The sequence below is a fragment of the Lepisosteus platostomus genome, chromosome 5, assembly GCF_059453375.1.
Source record: "Lepisosteus platostomus isolate fLepPlt1 chromosome 5, fLepPlt1.hap1, whole genome shotgun sequence".
In the NCBI taxonomy this organism is placed as follows: domain Eukaryota; kingdom Metazoa; phylum Chordata; class Actinopteri; order Semionotiformes; family Lepisosteidae; genus Lepisosteus; species Lepisosteus platostomus.
The window spans coordinates 41,709,963-41,726,293 of record NC_142615.1 but is presented as its reverse complement, the minus strand read 5'-3'; the positions used below and the strand labels follow the sequence as shown (position 1 = coordinate 41,726,293).

General features: G+C 41.6%; 1 protein-coding gene and 1 long non-coding RNA gene across 2 annotated transcripts; one reads left to right on the top strand and one right to left on the bottom strand.

Moving 5' to 3' along the window:
- Positions 1–8,311: 8,311 nt before the first annotated feature.
- Positions 8,312–14,115, top strand: LOC148666654 (uncharacterized). Its single transcript, XM_088632422.1, has 2 exons — positions 8,312–9,013; positions 12,126–14,115. The coding sequence occupies exons 1-2, from the start codon at positions 8,626–8,628 to the stop codon at positions 13,937–13,939; spliced, it is 2,202 nt and encodes a 733-aa protein (XP_088488548.1). The 5' UTR covers positions 8,312–8,625; the 3' UTR covers positions 13,940–14,115.
- An 867-nt stretch (positions 14,116–14,982) lies between these two features.
- LOC148666653 (uncharacterized) lies at positions 14,983–15,739 on the bottom strand. The gene is made up of 3 exons (XR_015937053.1): positions 15,675–15,739; positions 15,313–15,422; positions 14,983–15,105 (listed from the first exon to the last, which is right to left on the bottom strand). It is a non-coding gene; the product is annotated as an uncharacterized LOC148666653 (long non-coding RNA).
- Positions 15,740–16,331: the final 592 nt, after the last annotated feature.

Here is a 16,331-nt window from a genome sequence, read left to right as displayed (position 1 = left end):
ACTGAGTTCGTGAAGTTTAACAGAGGATATGATAAGAAATTTTACCAAATCCCAAAATTAAAACAGTGAAGACAACAGGCAACACAACGAGAGCTCTGATAATGGAGGTTTGGTTTGACGGCAGCAGACATGGTCAGGACATCTTGCCTGATTCTCTCTCCCCATTTTCTTAGGATTTTCCCTTCCAGGGCACAGGAATCATGAAGCAGGATGACTAGGAGGAGGCGAAGGAGACACTGAAGTCTTACTTCGAAAACACGAAGGTCAGGTGTCACTTCTCTGAGGTGGACAAGTGCTTCTGCCAGTCTGCAGCAGAGCTCGACCTCATCCTGCAGAACAACCTGGGAGTCCCTGTAGCTGAGGTCTGTGAATAGCAGGTTAATATTTTCTCTTTGTAGTAGTCTTAGGACAGTCTGACTTGTTGTGGGACTCAGCAGGAACAGAAAGGTCTTCTGTGTGTCTTCAGTCTCCACAGCCAAGGAGACGCACGATCCAGATGGGTGAGGCTGTTAAAGAAAACAAGATGTTCATCCCTCCCTCTCCTGGACCTCGGCGCCCCTGGGCCCTCCCTCCTCAATCATCTGAGCTCAGAGAAACCCCTGGTGACTGTGCCATGCCGCCCCCATCAACCCCTGGAGGAGCCCCCTCCTTTGAGTAACTTCAGAGTTCCTGAGACTCAGAGACAGGTGAGAAGTGAACAGAACCTCTGTCCTTGTGTGGCGTCACCTGTACAGGCTTTTATTGGACACACTGTATAGTCTCATCTGGACAGACTCTTATTGGACACACTGTATAGAAGGAGATGGAACAGATGAAGCAGGAGGTGGAGAAGAGGAGATGGGAAGTGGAGAAAAAGAACAGTTGTACAGTTGTTCTCTCAAGAATATAAATACTCTACAACAAATACATGAGCTCTATCAATAATACAGATAAGATAATATATCAATAATATCAATCTTCTGTAAGATCAAAATAGACTAGATGAGAAATTGAAATTGAGATTTTTTCCTGAGTGTACATGGTTTACTTGTTTATAGTGTGTAAACATTTCTATGAAGAAAGAAGCTGGTCCCACCCTGAGCATGACAATAATGATTCAAAATCCAAACCCACAAGTCTATTAAGTACCCAACTCGTAAAAACACAGAATACCCTCATATCAAGCTTCACTAACATTTTTTATTATTTTTTTTTATAACTACAAAGCAGATGGAGCCACCCCTTAATTGATTCAAACACCAGATTTGTTAAAATTCCACATACCTATTTATATTTATTTCTAACAGCACCGGAGAAGCTGATGTCAAAAACAGTTATTTTACAAACCAGAAACATTTTAAAAAGGACAAAGGAACACAAGGAGCCCACAGTTTCTGGTACTTCAAGTTTGAAAAACCGGATTGATTAACCAGCACACAAATGGATAAACTCCCCACTTGATTGACAGCAGGCTGTGATTCGGTGAAAACTACCAAGAATGAGAGCGGAGACTGTGATTGGACAATTCTTTGTAAATAATTGGGAGCCATACAGGCTTTGATTGGCTAAGGCTACCAACAATGAACTGAGACCCAGGGCTGCAAGTGTATAATGTGGGAAGATTTTCATCAGGTGTATCTGTGTTCAAGTCCTGGTGTGAATATGTTGAATGCAGGTGTGGCCTTCTGTTTAGACTCTGCAGCGCTCTGGTTGTCAGCTAGCTCTCTAGGAAGAACGGCATAGAGACAGGAACTACAATTTGCCTGCATTATGCACAGAATGACTACGTTGGTCTAGCAGTTAGGATTCCTGGTTTTCACCCAGGTGGCCCGGGTTCAGCTCCCAGTATAAGAATGCCTCTCTGTTGCCTTTTGGTTTCCAAATGAGCAGCTCAGTTTAGAAAAGAGCAGTGTAGAGCACCGTGAGGTCTGCAAAAACGTGTAATAATAGCGATCACTTGTTTCAGCCAGATTTTGTACTGAAGCCCTTAAATTTTGCCAGGTGGGAAGGGGTAACTTGTATAAAGTATTGAACTTCAAGAAATTTACTCGTCAAGGTAATATTTTTCCACATTGTAGCCATTTCTCCACTTCTGTACCCTGACTTTCTCTATTGCTAGAGAGCTGTAGAATCTGGAGTCACTTATCCAGCTCTGGGAACAGTGTCTAGATGACAGGTTTCTGACAGAGGCCAGCAGGTTTTGTGCCAAAATATCTTGATATTTGGAGCTAGTCATTATCCTATGTATTTTGACTAGAGCCCCTGTCCCAGCTGAAGAAAAGCATCCCCAAAGCATGATGCTTCCACCACCAAGTGGTGTGTGATGATGGGCTGTGTTGCACCAAACATATCTTTTAAACTTAAGGCCAAAAGGCTCACCCTTTGTCTTATAAGACCATAAGACATTTTTTAGGGTGACTGAATGCATTTTATTGCAAAATTTAGATTTATTTTTTTGTGAAAAATGGCTTCTGTCTTGCCTCCTACCCCATAGCTCAGACGTGCAGAATATGGGAGATTGTTGTCACATGCAAGGAGTGACCAATACCCACCAAAAAGTCCTGCAGCTCTGTAGGCCTCTGTAGCTTTCTGTAGGCCTCTTGGTAGCTTCCCTAATACCTTTTCTCCTTGTCCCATCATTAACTTTGGAGGGTTGTCCTGATCTTGTCAATGTCCCTGTGGTGCCACATCTGATGATAATCTTCACAGGGCTCCATGGTACATCCAATGCCTTTGATATTCTTTTATACCCCTCTCCTGATCAGTACCTTTCAACAATAAGATCCCTTATATTTTTAATCACCTCCTTGAGGACCATGGCTATCCCAGTAGACTTCAACCACGAAAGTTACAAGGAAGTCCTACAAGAACAGCTGATTTTTATTTGGGGTTAATCATAATCACTTTCATTAATGGCAGGTGTATGCTACTTAACTTTGGACATGATTTTGAATGTGATTGGTTAACTCTGAACACAGCTACAGCCCCCATTATAAAAGGGTGTGCACACTTATGCAACCAGAGTGTTGTAGGTGTCACGCCCTCTGCAGCCAGAGGGTGCTCCTTCTCTGTCCTGTATCTCATTTCCGGTTATTTGTTGTCCTTCCGGTATTTCTCTCTCTCTGGGGCTATATATTTCCGGGTCTTGCACTCTGCCCTGGCTCAACATTGATGTTCAGATGTCCTGAGACCCATCTAGCACCAGGTCATCCCACGTCCGCTACCTGAGGGCATTGGTTTCTATACGGCACTCCTGAACTCTTTGCACGAATGAGCCCGGGCTAACTCTCCGTTCCGCTGCTACGCATATGGGTCTTTTTCCACTCTCCTGCTCTCCACGGTTAGTCCCTTTGGACGTCTGTGACAGTAGGTTTTTTAATTTCAATGATTTTTCCTAATAATTATCTGTTTTCTCTTGAATTTTGTTGGTTGCAAGGTCACATTAAAGATGGAAAAATGTCTGACATGATTTATCTTGATTTCTGGTAACAGTACACAACAAGCAGTGAGCAGCTCACATAGCTTTCAACTCAGTGCGGAGTCCAGAGGGAGGCTTCGCTCGCTGAATGATGTCTCAAGAAACCCTGGTTGAGATTCAACAGGTGTCTAATAATCACGTTCAAAAAGGTGCCGAAAAGTTTCTTTTTTAACATAACCTTACATTTACCCATACAGTACAATGTATTTTCTGTACCCTCAAATCCCCAATGTTACTACTTTCTCCTGAGAAACACAAGTATAGAGTGAAATCATAATAAATTATACAACAAATCTATTCAAACGCCCAGATATGACAGAACACATTTAAGACTTTCACCCCTTTAAATATGTATTTCCTTAATTTCAGTTCTCTTCCCTCCGCAGAATACGGGAAAATTCACTATCGCATATTAAAGGCTGTACAGTACGTACTCAATTGTTTAACAAAAACAATCACATTTCCTGCAAATATCAAGTGGGTTAAGTTTTTGCTAAGAAATCCAATTAAGTAGAGAAGAGATTGAGATTAAGTAGAGATTCTTTATACCACCTCCTTAATACTTTTCACTGAGATGCCTTATGTAGCAGAGAGGTCATTAAAGAGATTAAGGATGTGTAATATTTCTGCTTTTACATGAAATATATTCAGCTACAGTAGACTTATTTAAAATCCAAGACTTACAAGAATCTATTACAGACAGAGATTAAGTGTTTCTAACTTGATTTTCCGAAGTTATTGACTAAGAGGATTTATAATTACTGTTCGGAATGTTTGAGCATTTGTTATTTACTTAGAGGTTGAATGTTACAATGTGTAAATGAAGGTAAAATAAATTCTGATATAACATGTATAAAAGAGTAACATAAAGTATAAATACAATATCAAGAAATAAATATCTGATGCTTTTTAAATGTTCCAATATCTAATAATTGAACTGGTTCCTCAATGTCAATTTAGGGTACCACAGGGATCAGTGCTGGGGCCAATATTGTTCTCTCTGTACATGCTGCTGCTAGGTAGGATAATCCAAAAACATAATATTAACTTTTATTCATATGCTGATGACACTCAAATAAACATTTTGTTTACACCTAACGACAACTCGTCTATTATCACTTTATTTAATTGCATTAATGAAGTAAAGACTTGGATGTGTGAAAACATTTTGTTACTCAACTCTGATAAAACAGGTTCTGTTGTTTGGTGGCTACAATACTGATAGGACTACTATAACTTCAGCACTTAACTCAGAGGATTCAAAAATTTGCCTCAAAGACTCAGCACATAACCATATTAGACACAAGGCTCTCGCTTAACTCTCATGTTAAAAGAGTATCAAAACATGCTTCCTACAGTTAAGAAAAATTGCAAAACTAAGGCAGTTTCTCTCCACTCAAGACACAGTGAAATTAATGCATGCTCTTGCATACAGCAGGTTAGACTACTGCAATGCCCCACTATCAGGTAGCAAAGACCTTTAGAGACCGCTGCTCTTGCATACAGCAGGTTAGACTACTGCAATGCCCCACTATCAGGTAGCAAAGACCTTTAGAGACCGCTGTGTATAAGCCCCACATAAGTGATGTGAACAAACAGCGTTTTACAAAGGAGCTGCTTTGGAGTCGACAAAGCTCATCTTGGTCTCTCTGCACAGCCAAATTTCAAGTGATCAGCTCCATGTACAGAAGGAAAGTGCATTTGGTACGAGATGCCATGAAACACCAGAAATACATTGACAAAAGATGGCCTGTCACTAGGGACCTTTATACAGTTGAGAAGCATGGGAAAAAAGGTGGCTTGTTTCCGCTTGTTAAACCTTCCGTTTAGGCGAAACCACTACAGTATGGAAAGCTTCAGACACTACTGCTGCTGCTGCTGGTGACTCTTGTTGTGAATGCAAGGAGCTGCATCTCCAACATCCCTAACTTCCACTCGATAATCTACTGGACACACCTGCCCCTCACAGAGTCAGTGGAAAGACCCCCGAGTGGGAGTAATGGAAGGCAAAAGAGAAAGGGGTCTTTCTCTTCTTCTCACAAGCCGTGGGACACAACAGACATACAGAAGGTGCTGCAGCACCATTTTCATAAGATGCAATTATGTTGGATGAAATTGTCGAGCTGCTTCAACCTCTGGGAAAGGAAAGGCAGCCTCAGACATGCCCACAGCCACGCCGGCTCGTAGTCGGGGAAGATTTTTCCCCAAATCACCTCCAAGACCGGTGCCCTGAACTGCTTTGCCACAATCAGCCTGTGGAACACGCTGTTGGTGCACCCCAGGAGGCTCACCCCATGGTCCCCCCACTTCACTGTCATCTCCCTGAGCCATGCACCGGTCACAGCTTCTCCAGCCAGCTGTCCAGGAGGCTGAGCTTGAGCTGCTCAAAGTCCTGGCGGATCTAACTGCCAGACAGCTCATCGTCAACCTCCCGCACAGTGTCGACAATAGCTTGAGCAGGTAGAAAGCCATCCTTTATTTCGTAAAGAAGATCCCTGAACTTAGACAATTCAGCCTCATAGAAACATCTACGCCATCGAGACCTGAGCCGGGTGGTTGAGGAACAGAGGCTGCTCAAGCAGCGGGGCTCTCATCTTTGGCATGTAGGAGACATGAACTCCCCCCATGCCAGCAAGACTTCCCTGTAAAAGTGGGGCAGGTGTTCCACCAGCCCCAGAGTCAGCCTCATCAAGAGAGACTCCCACCCCACACCCCTGCAGGTCTTGAGGTGACGTCCCATACAGACGCAATGATTATCCATGTTAAGGACGCTCTTCATCTTCAGGCCGATATCAGACAGCCCCAGCCCACCCATGGAGACTTCTCCAATAAGGGTGTTGTAGGCGACCTGTGGACAGAGCCCACCACCAGCTGTTGAATCTCTCTCTCAATCCTCTAGGGAAGAGGCATCACAGATAGAAGGTACCACAAGAGGGACAGGCACAGCATTTTGACCAATAAGACCGTTCCCTTAGAGGTCAGGGTCTTGCATCTCCACCTGCCAAGTCTGACCCTCATCTTAACAAGCTTTTCCTTCCACAGCAGGAGCCCAGTGGCCTACTCATCAATACCAATATAGACTGCGAGGACCTTAAGGTGACCCGTCTCCACCTTGAAGGGGTATCCAAGGAGCGGGTCAGTGTCTACCCTCCCCACCGGCATGATCTCAGACTTCTCCAGGTTTACCCTGGTGCCTGAGGCAGTGCAGTAGGCCTGCACCACCTATGGTGTTGTTGGCATATTAATAGATCAGTGAGGTGGCAGCGCCCGCAGGCAAGGCAACCCGTGCACCCGCTCCTTCCTGAGAATCGCCAGGCCCAAGGGCTCAGCCACTGAGGAGTAGAGCAGGGCAGACAGAGGGCAACCCTGGCACATTTACCTGGTCACGGGAAAGAAGATCGTGAGGGAACCATTCACCCTGACACACCTCATGATCCCCCTGTACATGAGCCTCATGTCCTCTCCCTTTCCAGTCATGTCCTCCACAGGAAGACAGATGAAGGGAAATCCGTGTGCTGATTGACAATAAAAAAGTCACTTCAAATTATCCACCAATCTGTATTATGTGTCTGAGCACATCTTTCCTTCCTCCTTTGCAGTGAGCACATTTCTTTCAGTGTCTTCTCCTGTCTTTTCCTTGCTGTATTACTGTCCCCTTCCCTCATGTGGAGATGGATCTACAGCCAAAACCCTGCTTGTTTCACCCTGTTTGTGCAGCGTCAGTCTGTGTGAGGAGAGGGACTCACGCTGCTCCGGTGGCACAATAGGTCAGCATACTTATACAGCAGAGTCATGTTGAGATTGTGAGTTCCAGCATCTCCTGGAGCATCATTGATTCTGATATACATAAATAAATTGGTACCAGATGATAATTTATAGCGACTTCCTGATTATTTGTCCCACAATACACACTTTTTTGGGAAAAAAAATTGAATTGATGTATCATGTGAACCCTTGCTCTTAAGATGGAAAGAGATTGCATTTGGTATTGCATGTAATTAGATGCTAATTATTTTATTTACTTTGCCCTCTTGTTAAGATCTGTTACATCAGGAAAATAAAGTATATGCTCAGTAGAGGGGTTGTCATATTTTGTCTGTTAATCAAACATAATCAACAATTATGGACAACCATTTTTTGCCAAGGTTGTGAATTATAATGCCTTAAAAGTCACATTTAAACTTTCTGTAAAATTTAAAAAAAACACAGAAATACAAGCGGGCACTGATTTGTGTCCAGAATACTCCAACTTAACAAATCCTGCTCCAGAAATTGTCTCTTCTCCCCTTTTGAGCCACTGCCCACCAAAAGGTCTCTGCGTGTCTCTGTTAGGGAGATGTCAAGATGCTGAGCCTGTGCTGTGCTTCAGTGGCGGGTGTAGAGGACACGCTGTTGTACATGGAATGCAAATTGAGCTCCTTGGACATGAAAACTGACAGATGGTTAAAACTTCTCTCAATAAACAGGAGATCCTGTGTCTGGAATCCTGAGGTGCGTTTCTTCCTGTCTTGTCATACAGAATGTATCATTAAGGACAATCACATATGGCTTGATTTTGTTAATGGAAGTATTTATTTCCTTTCTTGGGACAACGTGTTTTTCGAGAAATGCATACAATTTGCGAAATATGAAATACAAATTTTGCTTATGGTGCAGAATAAATACTGCCAGCTGGGAAGAATATGACAGCATTTTTTTTCTTTAACCAAAAACCTGCAAAGGGAGACGTTTTCGTTGTGGTAGGGCAAAACAATAAATCTGTTCCGTTTCGCAAAATTCACTTAGGAACGGTGCAAGTCGCAGGTGATTCACTCCTCTTGACTAGGTGGCGCTAGGAGGTGCAGTTAAGTTTATATCCGTCTGCAGAAACTCCTCTTTCTCAGCTCCGCTTCTCGGTTGTTTTGAAGCCGCGGCCGCGCTAACGAATGACGTCATCACACGGCGCTACACAGCATACCCGTGGGTGCTTGAATGATTTTCTTTCTATAAAGAAGAAAGTTGTTTTTTTTAATAACTTCAGTTTCTGAAAACGTAGCATCTTGCCAACTGTGTTTATGCTTGAACAGAGCACAGCCCTGACAATAGAATCTGTGAAGAATAAAAATAAAGAAGCAGTTCTGTTTAAACATCGCAAGTCAGCCTTTGTTTCTGATCGACTCTGAAGAAGGATGGCGGAGTGCTTGTTAAATCTGCAAATCCAGCTTGACTCGTTCATGCAGGTTTTGCTCAAATCGATCGTGTATGAAATGTCAGAAGTTTTTGGAAACAGGATTTCTGACTCTGAGGACGAGTTTCAATACAAACTCCGCAGCGTCTCCCAGGTCCTGGTGAGACGTGCCGTGTTTAAAATCACACAGTGTGTGGAGGACAGTGTCGGGGGTGAAATGGCGCATCTGAAGAAGGAAAACGAGAGCCTGAAGTGGAGACTGCAGCTGTGGGAGAAGGCGTCGGGAGCAGGAGGAGATCAGGGACAGACAGATCATGTTGGACATACGCTTCTCTGTGAAGTCACTGCAGAAATAAAAGAAGAAATGGACACGGAACTGCAGCTCTCAGGTCAGTGTGGTGACTTGTATGAAGTCAGAGTGTGTGTGTTAAAAACCAGTGTCTATAACTAACTCAATAGTGAGATTTTTTTAAACAACAAACTTTATTTTAAAGAAAACATCTCACAATAGTAAACATTCTCATTATCAGTACGCGTTCTAATAAAGTATCAAACTGTCATCAAATAAATACTTTCCGAAAGAGGTGAGAATATAGTGGAGAGATGCATAGTGACGTGGGAAAGACTTGTGTGATGTAGCAACGGGATTCTTTACTGGAAACTGAACTTTGTCCGGTTACGGTGCTGAAAACACCTCGTTCACATTCAACAATTGTTTCACTGAATCAATTTGTACTCCAACGTCATTAGGAAACAACATTTATAAATATTGTATTTACGTTGTATTGGTCTAAATTTTTATAAGTATATTAATGATTGTGTATATAAACATTATTTAATTGGTTTAAGTATTACTGTCGTCCAGGGTCTGTGTCTGTATTGACTCCTCTAGAATATTAATCCAGTGTGTCTGTATTAACCCCTCTCTCTCTAAGTGCAATGTTTATATACTGTGCTGTGCAGTAAGTGTGTCTGTATTAACCCCTCTCTCTCGGTACAGTGTTAATGTACTGTAGTGTCCAGAAAGTGTCTGTATTAACCTCTCACTCAGTGCAGTGTTAATTACCTGTAGTGTGCAGTCAGTGTGTCTGTTTTAATCCCCCTCTTCTCAGTGCAGTGTTATTATCCTGTTGTGTGCAGTCAGTGTGTCTGTATTAACCCCTTTCTTTGATTGCAGTGTTAATGTCCTATAGTGTCCAGTCAGTCTGTGTTTAGCCCCTCTCTCAGTGCAGTGTTAATAAACTGTAGTGTCCAGTCATTATGTATCTATTAACCCCCCTCTCTCAGTGCAGTGTTAATGTGCTGTAGTGTCCAGTCAGTATGTATCTATAACCCCTCTCTCTCAGTGAAGTGTTAATGTCCTGTAGTGTCAAGTCGGTGTCTGTATTATCCCGCCTCTCTCCATGCAGTGTTAATGTACTGTATTGTGCAGTCAATGTGTCTGTATTCACCCTTCTCTCTTAGTGCAGACTTTATGCCCTGTAGTGTCAAATCAGTGTCTGTATTAACTCAGTGAAGTGGTAGTATGCTCTAAATTCCAGTTTGTCCATGTCTGTATAAGCCCCCTGTCTCAGTCTAGTGTTAATGTACTGTAGTGTCCAGTCAATCAATGTGTCTGTATTCACCTCTCTCTCTCAGGACAGTGTTAATGTCCTGTAGTGTCCAGTCAGTATGTATCTATTAACCCCTCTCTCTCAGTGCAGTGTTAATGTGCTGTAGTGTCCAGTCTGTATGTATCTATTAACCCCTCTCTCTCAGTGCAGTCTTTATGTCCTGTAGTGTCCAGTCATTGTGTATGTATTAACCTGCCTCTCTCTGTGCTGTTTTAAAGTACTGTAATGTGCAGTCAATGCGTCTGTATTAATCCCTCTCTCAGTGCTGTGTTAATGCACTGGAGTGTCCAGTCAGTCAGTGTGTGTTTGTATTAAACCCCTTTCTCTGATTGCAGTGTTAATGTACTGGAGTGTCCAGTCAGTCAGTGTGTCTGCATTAACCCCTCTCTTTCTCAATGCAGTGTTAATGTACTGTATTGTCCAGTCAGCATGTCTGTATTAACCTCTCTTTCAGTGCAGTTTTAATGTCCTGTAGTGTTCAGTCAGTGTGTCTGTATGAACCCCTCTCTCTCTCAGTGCAGTGTTCATGTACTGGAGTGTCCAGTCAGTGTGTCTGTATTAACCCCTCTCTCTCAGTGCAGTGTTAATGTGCTGTAGTGTCCAGTCAATGTGTCTGTATTAACCTCTCTCTCTCTCTCTCTCTCTCAGTGCACTGTTAATGTAAATGTAACGTAATTGTGATATAATTACTGTAGACTTACTTTTTACATGGTAGTTAGGTTTCTGACGAAGCTAAATCAGAACACACCCTTATACCCACTTATTCCACTATGTTTAAACAACCCAAATTGATTGTGAGTGTACTAGTATGTGTGTGTGTAGTTTAAAGCTTTTAAGATCACATGGCCTCAGCTATCACTACTATGCTGATGTTACTCAAATATACATCCTTACCAAACCTGACGCTGATGTGGCTGTCTCTATTCTATTTATTTGCATCCCCGATATAAAAACTTGGGTTACTCAAAATTTCCTTCCTTTAACTGTGACAAGACTGAAGTCATGCTTATTGGCACCACCCATCAACTTTGTACAACCAATGTGTAACCCTATCTGTAGATGATCTTGTACTTGAGCTTCAGTCTAAATTGAAAAACATGGGGATGATATTTGACGTTCGACACACATGTGCAGCATGTTGTCAGAACATCTTTCATTCACCTCATAAATATTGCTCGACAACGCCCTGTGTTATCACTAACTGTGACTGAAAAATTTTGTCTTCTCCCAAATTGACTACTGTAACGCTCTACTCTCTGGGGATTCTAAATCCCCATTGAACAAACTCCAGTATGTCCAAAATTCAGCAGCCAGAATCCTGACCAGGTCTAGTACAAATGATCACATGACTCCTATCCTGGAGTCCTTGCACTGGTTTCCTGTCAAGTTATTTATCGACTTAAAAATCCTCCTGCTCACCTATAAGACTCTCCATGTCTTGGCTTGGCTTGGCACCTCCATACTTGTCTGATATTATCACCCTACTCCCTACCTTGCAATCTTTGCTCTTCTAATTGTGTTCAACTATTTGTTCCCCAGTCTGTCTACACTCTATGGGTGACATGGCCTTCTCCTGTTTTGCCCCGTGCTCTGGAACTCTCTCCACAAGGATATCAGAGAGTCACCTTCTCTAAACTCTAAATCCAGACTTAAAAACTTTTTCTTCAGAAGAGCCTTTATTGAACTGTTCTGTACCGCTCTGTTCCTACTGTACTCAGTACCACTGTCTACTGTCTCCTCTAACTGTGTATTCTCATCATGCTAATTTTGTGTATTTTTTGTTGTTGGCATTCTGTAAAATGCTTTGAGAAGCCACCTCTAAAGGTATAAAACTATAAAATAAAGTTTATTCTTATAAAGGTCGTGTCTTCTTGTCCTGTGTTTACAGGCTCAGAGGCCAGTGTTCTCTCTGACGCTGGGGAAAGGGCTCTTCTTGAACAGCAACACAGTAAGGAGGAGTGGGGCTCCAGTCTGATGCAGGAGACAGAGCTCACTGCCGCAGCAGGGAAAGAGGCACTTAGTGAGCAGCACACAGACAGCAGACAGAGTGTCAAGGATCTGGACTCTGTGCCCATGATGAAGACGGAGCCTGAGAGTGAGACACCTGGGCTCTTAATATGTGATGATTTTACAGAGAAGATGAATAATCTGGACACAATCAATATTACACAAGGTTGTAATGAACTGGGAGGTGTCTCTGTACAAGAGCACAGTGAAGAACTGGATGTTTTAAATCTTACAGAGCAGGATATGGATCCCAAGTTGATTGACCCTGCAGAGCAGCAGACTGATGTGCCTGGTAAAGAGAACAGTACTGAGTCACAGCACACAGAGAAGAGTCAGTACAGGGAGGAGCAACAGCAGCTCCTACAGGGCTTGATAAGAATTAGGCCTTGTTCTGTTCAAGTGGAGAGACTGTCACTGCAGAGTCTAAAACAATTATATGATCCCTTATATTCTGATGACTTTACACACAGGTTTAATAATCTGGTTACTGAGAAAATTGTTGAAAGTTTTAATGAACTGGAGAGTATGTCTGTTCTTGGGAAAAGAGAGGAACAGCTGAATGAACTGGGGGGTTTTAGTCTCAGAGAGCTGGGGATGGAGTCCCAGATGATTCACACTTCTGAGCAGCACACTGAAGGACACGCTGGAGAAAACATATCTCAGTTTCCACACACAGAGCAAGACCATTCCATGGAGCATTTGCAGAATAAGAGACCCCAGCACGATCAGAGGATGAGGAAGAATCACTCAAGGCCTTGCTCAGATGGAGTGGACAAACTGCCATTATGGCACGGGGAGAAGCAGCGTTTCTGTCAGTCTAGCATTTCAAAACCCTACCAGCACTTTCACACAGGTGAGAGACTGTTCAGCTGTAGTCAGTGTGGGAAGAGTTTTAGTCAGTCAAGTAACTTAATTATCCACCAGCGCATTCACACAGGAGAAAGACCATTCAGCTGTAGTCAGTGTGGGACGAGTTTTAGTCGGTCAAGTAGCTTAATAGCCCACCAGCACATTCACACAGGAGAGAGACCATTCAGCTGCAGTCAGTGTGGGAAGAGTTTTAGTCAGTCAAGTAGCTTAATAGTTCACCAGGGCATTCACACAGGAGAGAGACCATTCAGCTGTAGTCAGTGTGGGAAGAGTTTTAATTTGAAAAGCAACTTACAATCACACCAGCGCATTCACACAGGAGAGAGACCATTCAGCTGCAGTCAGTGTGAGAAGAGTTTTAGTCAGTCAAGTAGCTTAATAGCCCACCAGCGCATTCACACAGGAGAGAGACCGTTCAGCTGCAGTCAGTGTGGGAAGAGTTTTAGTTGGTCAGGTGGCTTAAAAACCCACCAGCACATTCACACAGGAGAGAGACCTTTCAACTGCAGTCAGTGTGGGAAGAGTTTTAGTAAGTCAAGTCACTTAAAAAGGCACCAGCGCATTCACACAGGAGAGAGACCGTTCAGCTGCAGTCAGTGTGGGAAGAGTTTTAGTCGGTCAAGTAACTTAGTAACCCACCAGCGCATTCACACAAGAGAGAGACCTTTCAGCTGCAGTCAGTGTGGGAAGAGTTTTAGTCAGTCAAGTGCCTTAGTAACCCACCAGCGCATTCACACAGGAGAGAGACCGTTCAGCTGCAGTCAGTGTGGGAAGAGTTTTAGTCAGTCAAGTAACTTAAAAACCCACCAGCGCATTCACACATGAGAGAGACCATTCAGCTGCAGTCAGTGTGGGAAGAGTTTTAGTGTGAAAAGCCACTTACAATCACACCAGCGCATTCGCACAGGAGAGAGGCCATTCTGTGTCAGGGAACCTATAGTTAGAATTGGAGGATCCTTATGTGTCACGACTTACCAGAGAAACGGGGGAATTTATTAAAATGAGACTGTATTAAATACGAGTGACCCAGTGGGCAAAAGATGTATAATATACGTCTATTAAACGCATACCTTAGAGGTATAAATGTGGTCCGCAATTCGTCTAGAATTAAATATACGTCTATCGTTATACGTCAATTATACATCTATGATTATATGTTCATTATACATAAATTATTGGAGTTATAGTATACGGATAAATTTAAAGGACTATTATACATATATAGTTGGAGTTCCGGATAACTTTAGAGGACTGTTATACATATATGGTTAGAAGACTATTATACGTATATGGTTAGAGGTCTATTATATGGATAACTTTAGAGGTCTATTATACGGATAACTTTAGAGGACTATTATACGGATAACTTTAGAGGTCTATTATACGTATAAGGTTAGAGGTCTATTATACGGATAAGTTTAGAGGTCTATTATACGTATATGGGTAGAGGTCTATTATACATCAAAGATAGGTTTTATAGGTGTAGAAACTAGTAAACCAAGCCAATGATTTGGTTTAGAAATTTATTCTGAAAATACACATTCACACCTGAAAAATATGTATTTCAAATTATACATTGTATACAGTCAATCAACAATCAACATATAAGCAATAATCATAAGAAACACAACTAGTCTTAAACTTCAGCTACAAATTCTGGTAACATCAATATACAGTATAGTAATGACAAACACAAACTAATTACATTAACACACTAACTCAAAACCACTTTTTTGATTCAAATATAAATTTTAAAATGTAAAACTTCTATATTTCCAAGAAAAAAAAATATTACAATGGAAGTTAAGACGATTTTTGTCCACCATTTGCAAACCCTGTCTAATTGTCCTAACAGTTAGAACCAGAAACCTATTATTTTCAGTGTCCAGATCTCCTGACTCCCTGCCTTTCATATGCATTCTTCAAGTAACGCATTGCGTGCTCCTTTATTTCTTTTTCTGTTGATGTAGGGTGGGACTTCAGCACCGCAGCTAGGAGAAAATTATTTAATATTACTACTCAAATAAATGATGATTAATATCTTCTTGAGTATAATCTAAAAAATGAACCATTAAAGTTTACTGCTCAAAGCTCAAAGCTGAAATAAACGGATAAAATTTGGCTTGCATCATAGCAGTTGAGCAATAAAGTCTGTCCCAATTAAAGAGTACCCAAAGTACAACATAGAATAAGAGTACCTTTAATTACTCTATAAAGATTTGTGTCTCCCAGGCCACTCTTTTGTTGTTTATCTTTTCGGTTTGTGCCAGCAAAGTTGAATTCTGTCATCAGTTCATTTGTCATAAGTCTGAAAACCAAATTTTCACTGAGTTTAGACATTTTTTCAAGTGAGTTTCCACTCAACATTTATTTACTCAAATATTTAGGATCAAATGTAGTACTGTAACCCTTATATTTTAAAAGACAATTTTGCAGCTTTACACCTTGCACATTCAGTGGTTAACACATAGGTATCTATAAGCCAATTCTGTGGATATTTTAACTTGATCAAAGTAAAAATGTAATGTAAAAACATTTTTTAAAAATCAGTAAGCAATACCTTGACAAGACTGTGAACACACTCTCTCTGACATCACTGCCACCTACTCTCCAAAGTTGGTTTATTTGGAAATAATATATTTGAAATAATATTAGAAGCTACTAGATCTTTATTAATCAACTAATCAGACATACCCATTTACACATTCAATGGAACAAACACATTTTCACATATTAACTGCACTTTTATGCAGTATTTTCTCAGTCTATAAATACAAAGTGACCATTTTTCAAAGTAAAAAAAAATTGTAGTAACTTTTTAGAACATGAAAACACTTTATTTTGCCATTAAAGGATAAGAAAGATTATACATTATAAACCAAAAATATGAATGTATGCCAGAGATGGATCATTAATCAGATATAGGCTATAAAATTATGACCTATCCGAAACCTAGAACATTAGTAGTGAATATTTTCTACACCACAGTGAGAATATAATATCATACCAGCAGGTTTTGATTGTCCATGCTGTCAAGTGCTTGCTCGTATGCACAGAACTCTTCCATTGTGTTCAGCCTCCTGATGTGGAATTGGGAGTCTACCGGTTCTGTGGACCTACCCAAACGCCTCAATTCATCCCTCATCTCTATCAGGAGGCCCAATACCCACTTCTGAAACTCCTGAAATTATTTACATTTTATATCAGCATTTAAAAG

Excerpts from the sequence above, each read along its gene's own strand:
- LOC148666654 (XM_088632422.1), top strand. The coding sequence starts at position 8,626 with ATGGCGGAGTGCTTGTTAAATCTGCAAATCCAGCTTGACTCGTTCATG. Across the intron at positions 9,014-12,125 it reads CACGGAACTGCAGCTCTCAG|GCTCAGAGGCCAGTGTTCTC; the intron begins GTCAGTGTGGTG and ends CTGTGTTTACAG.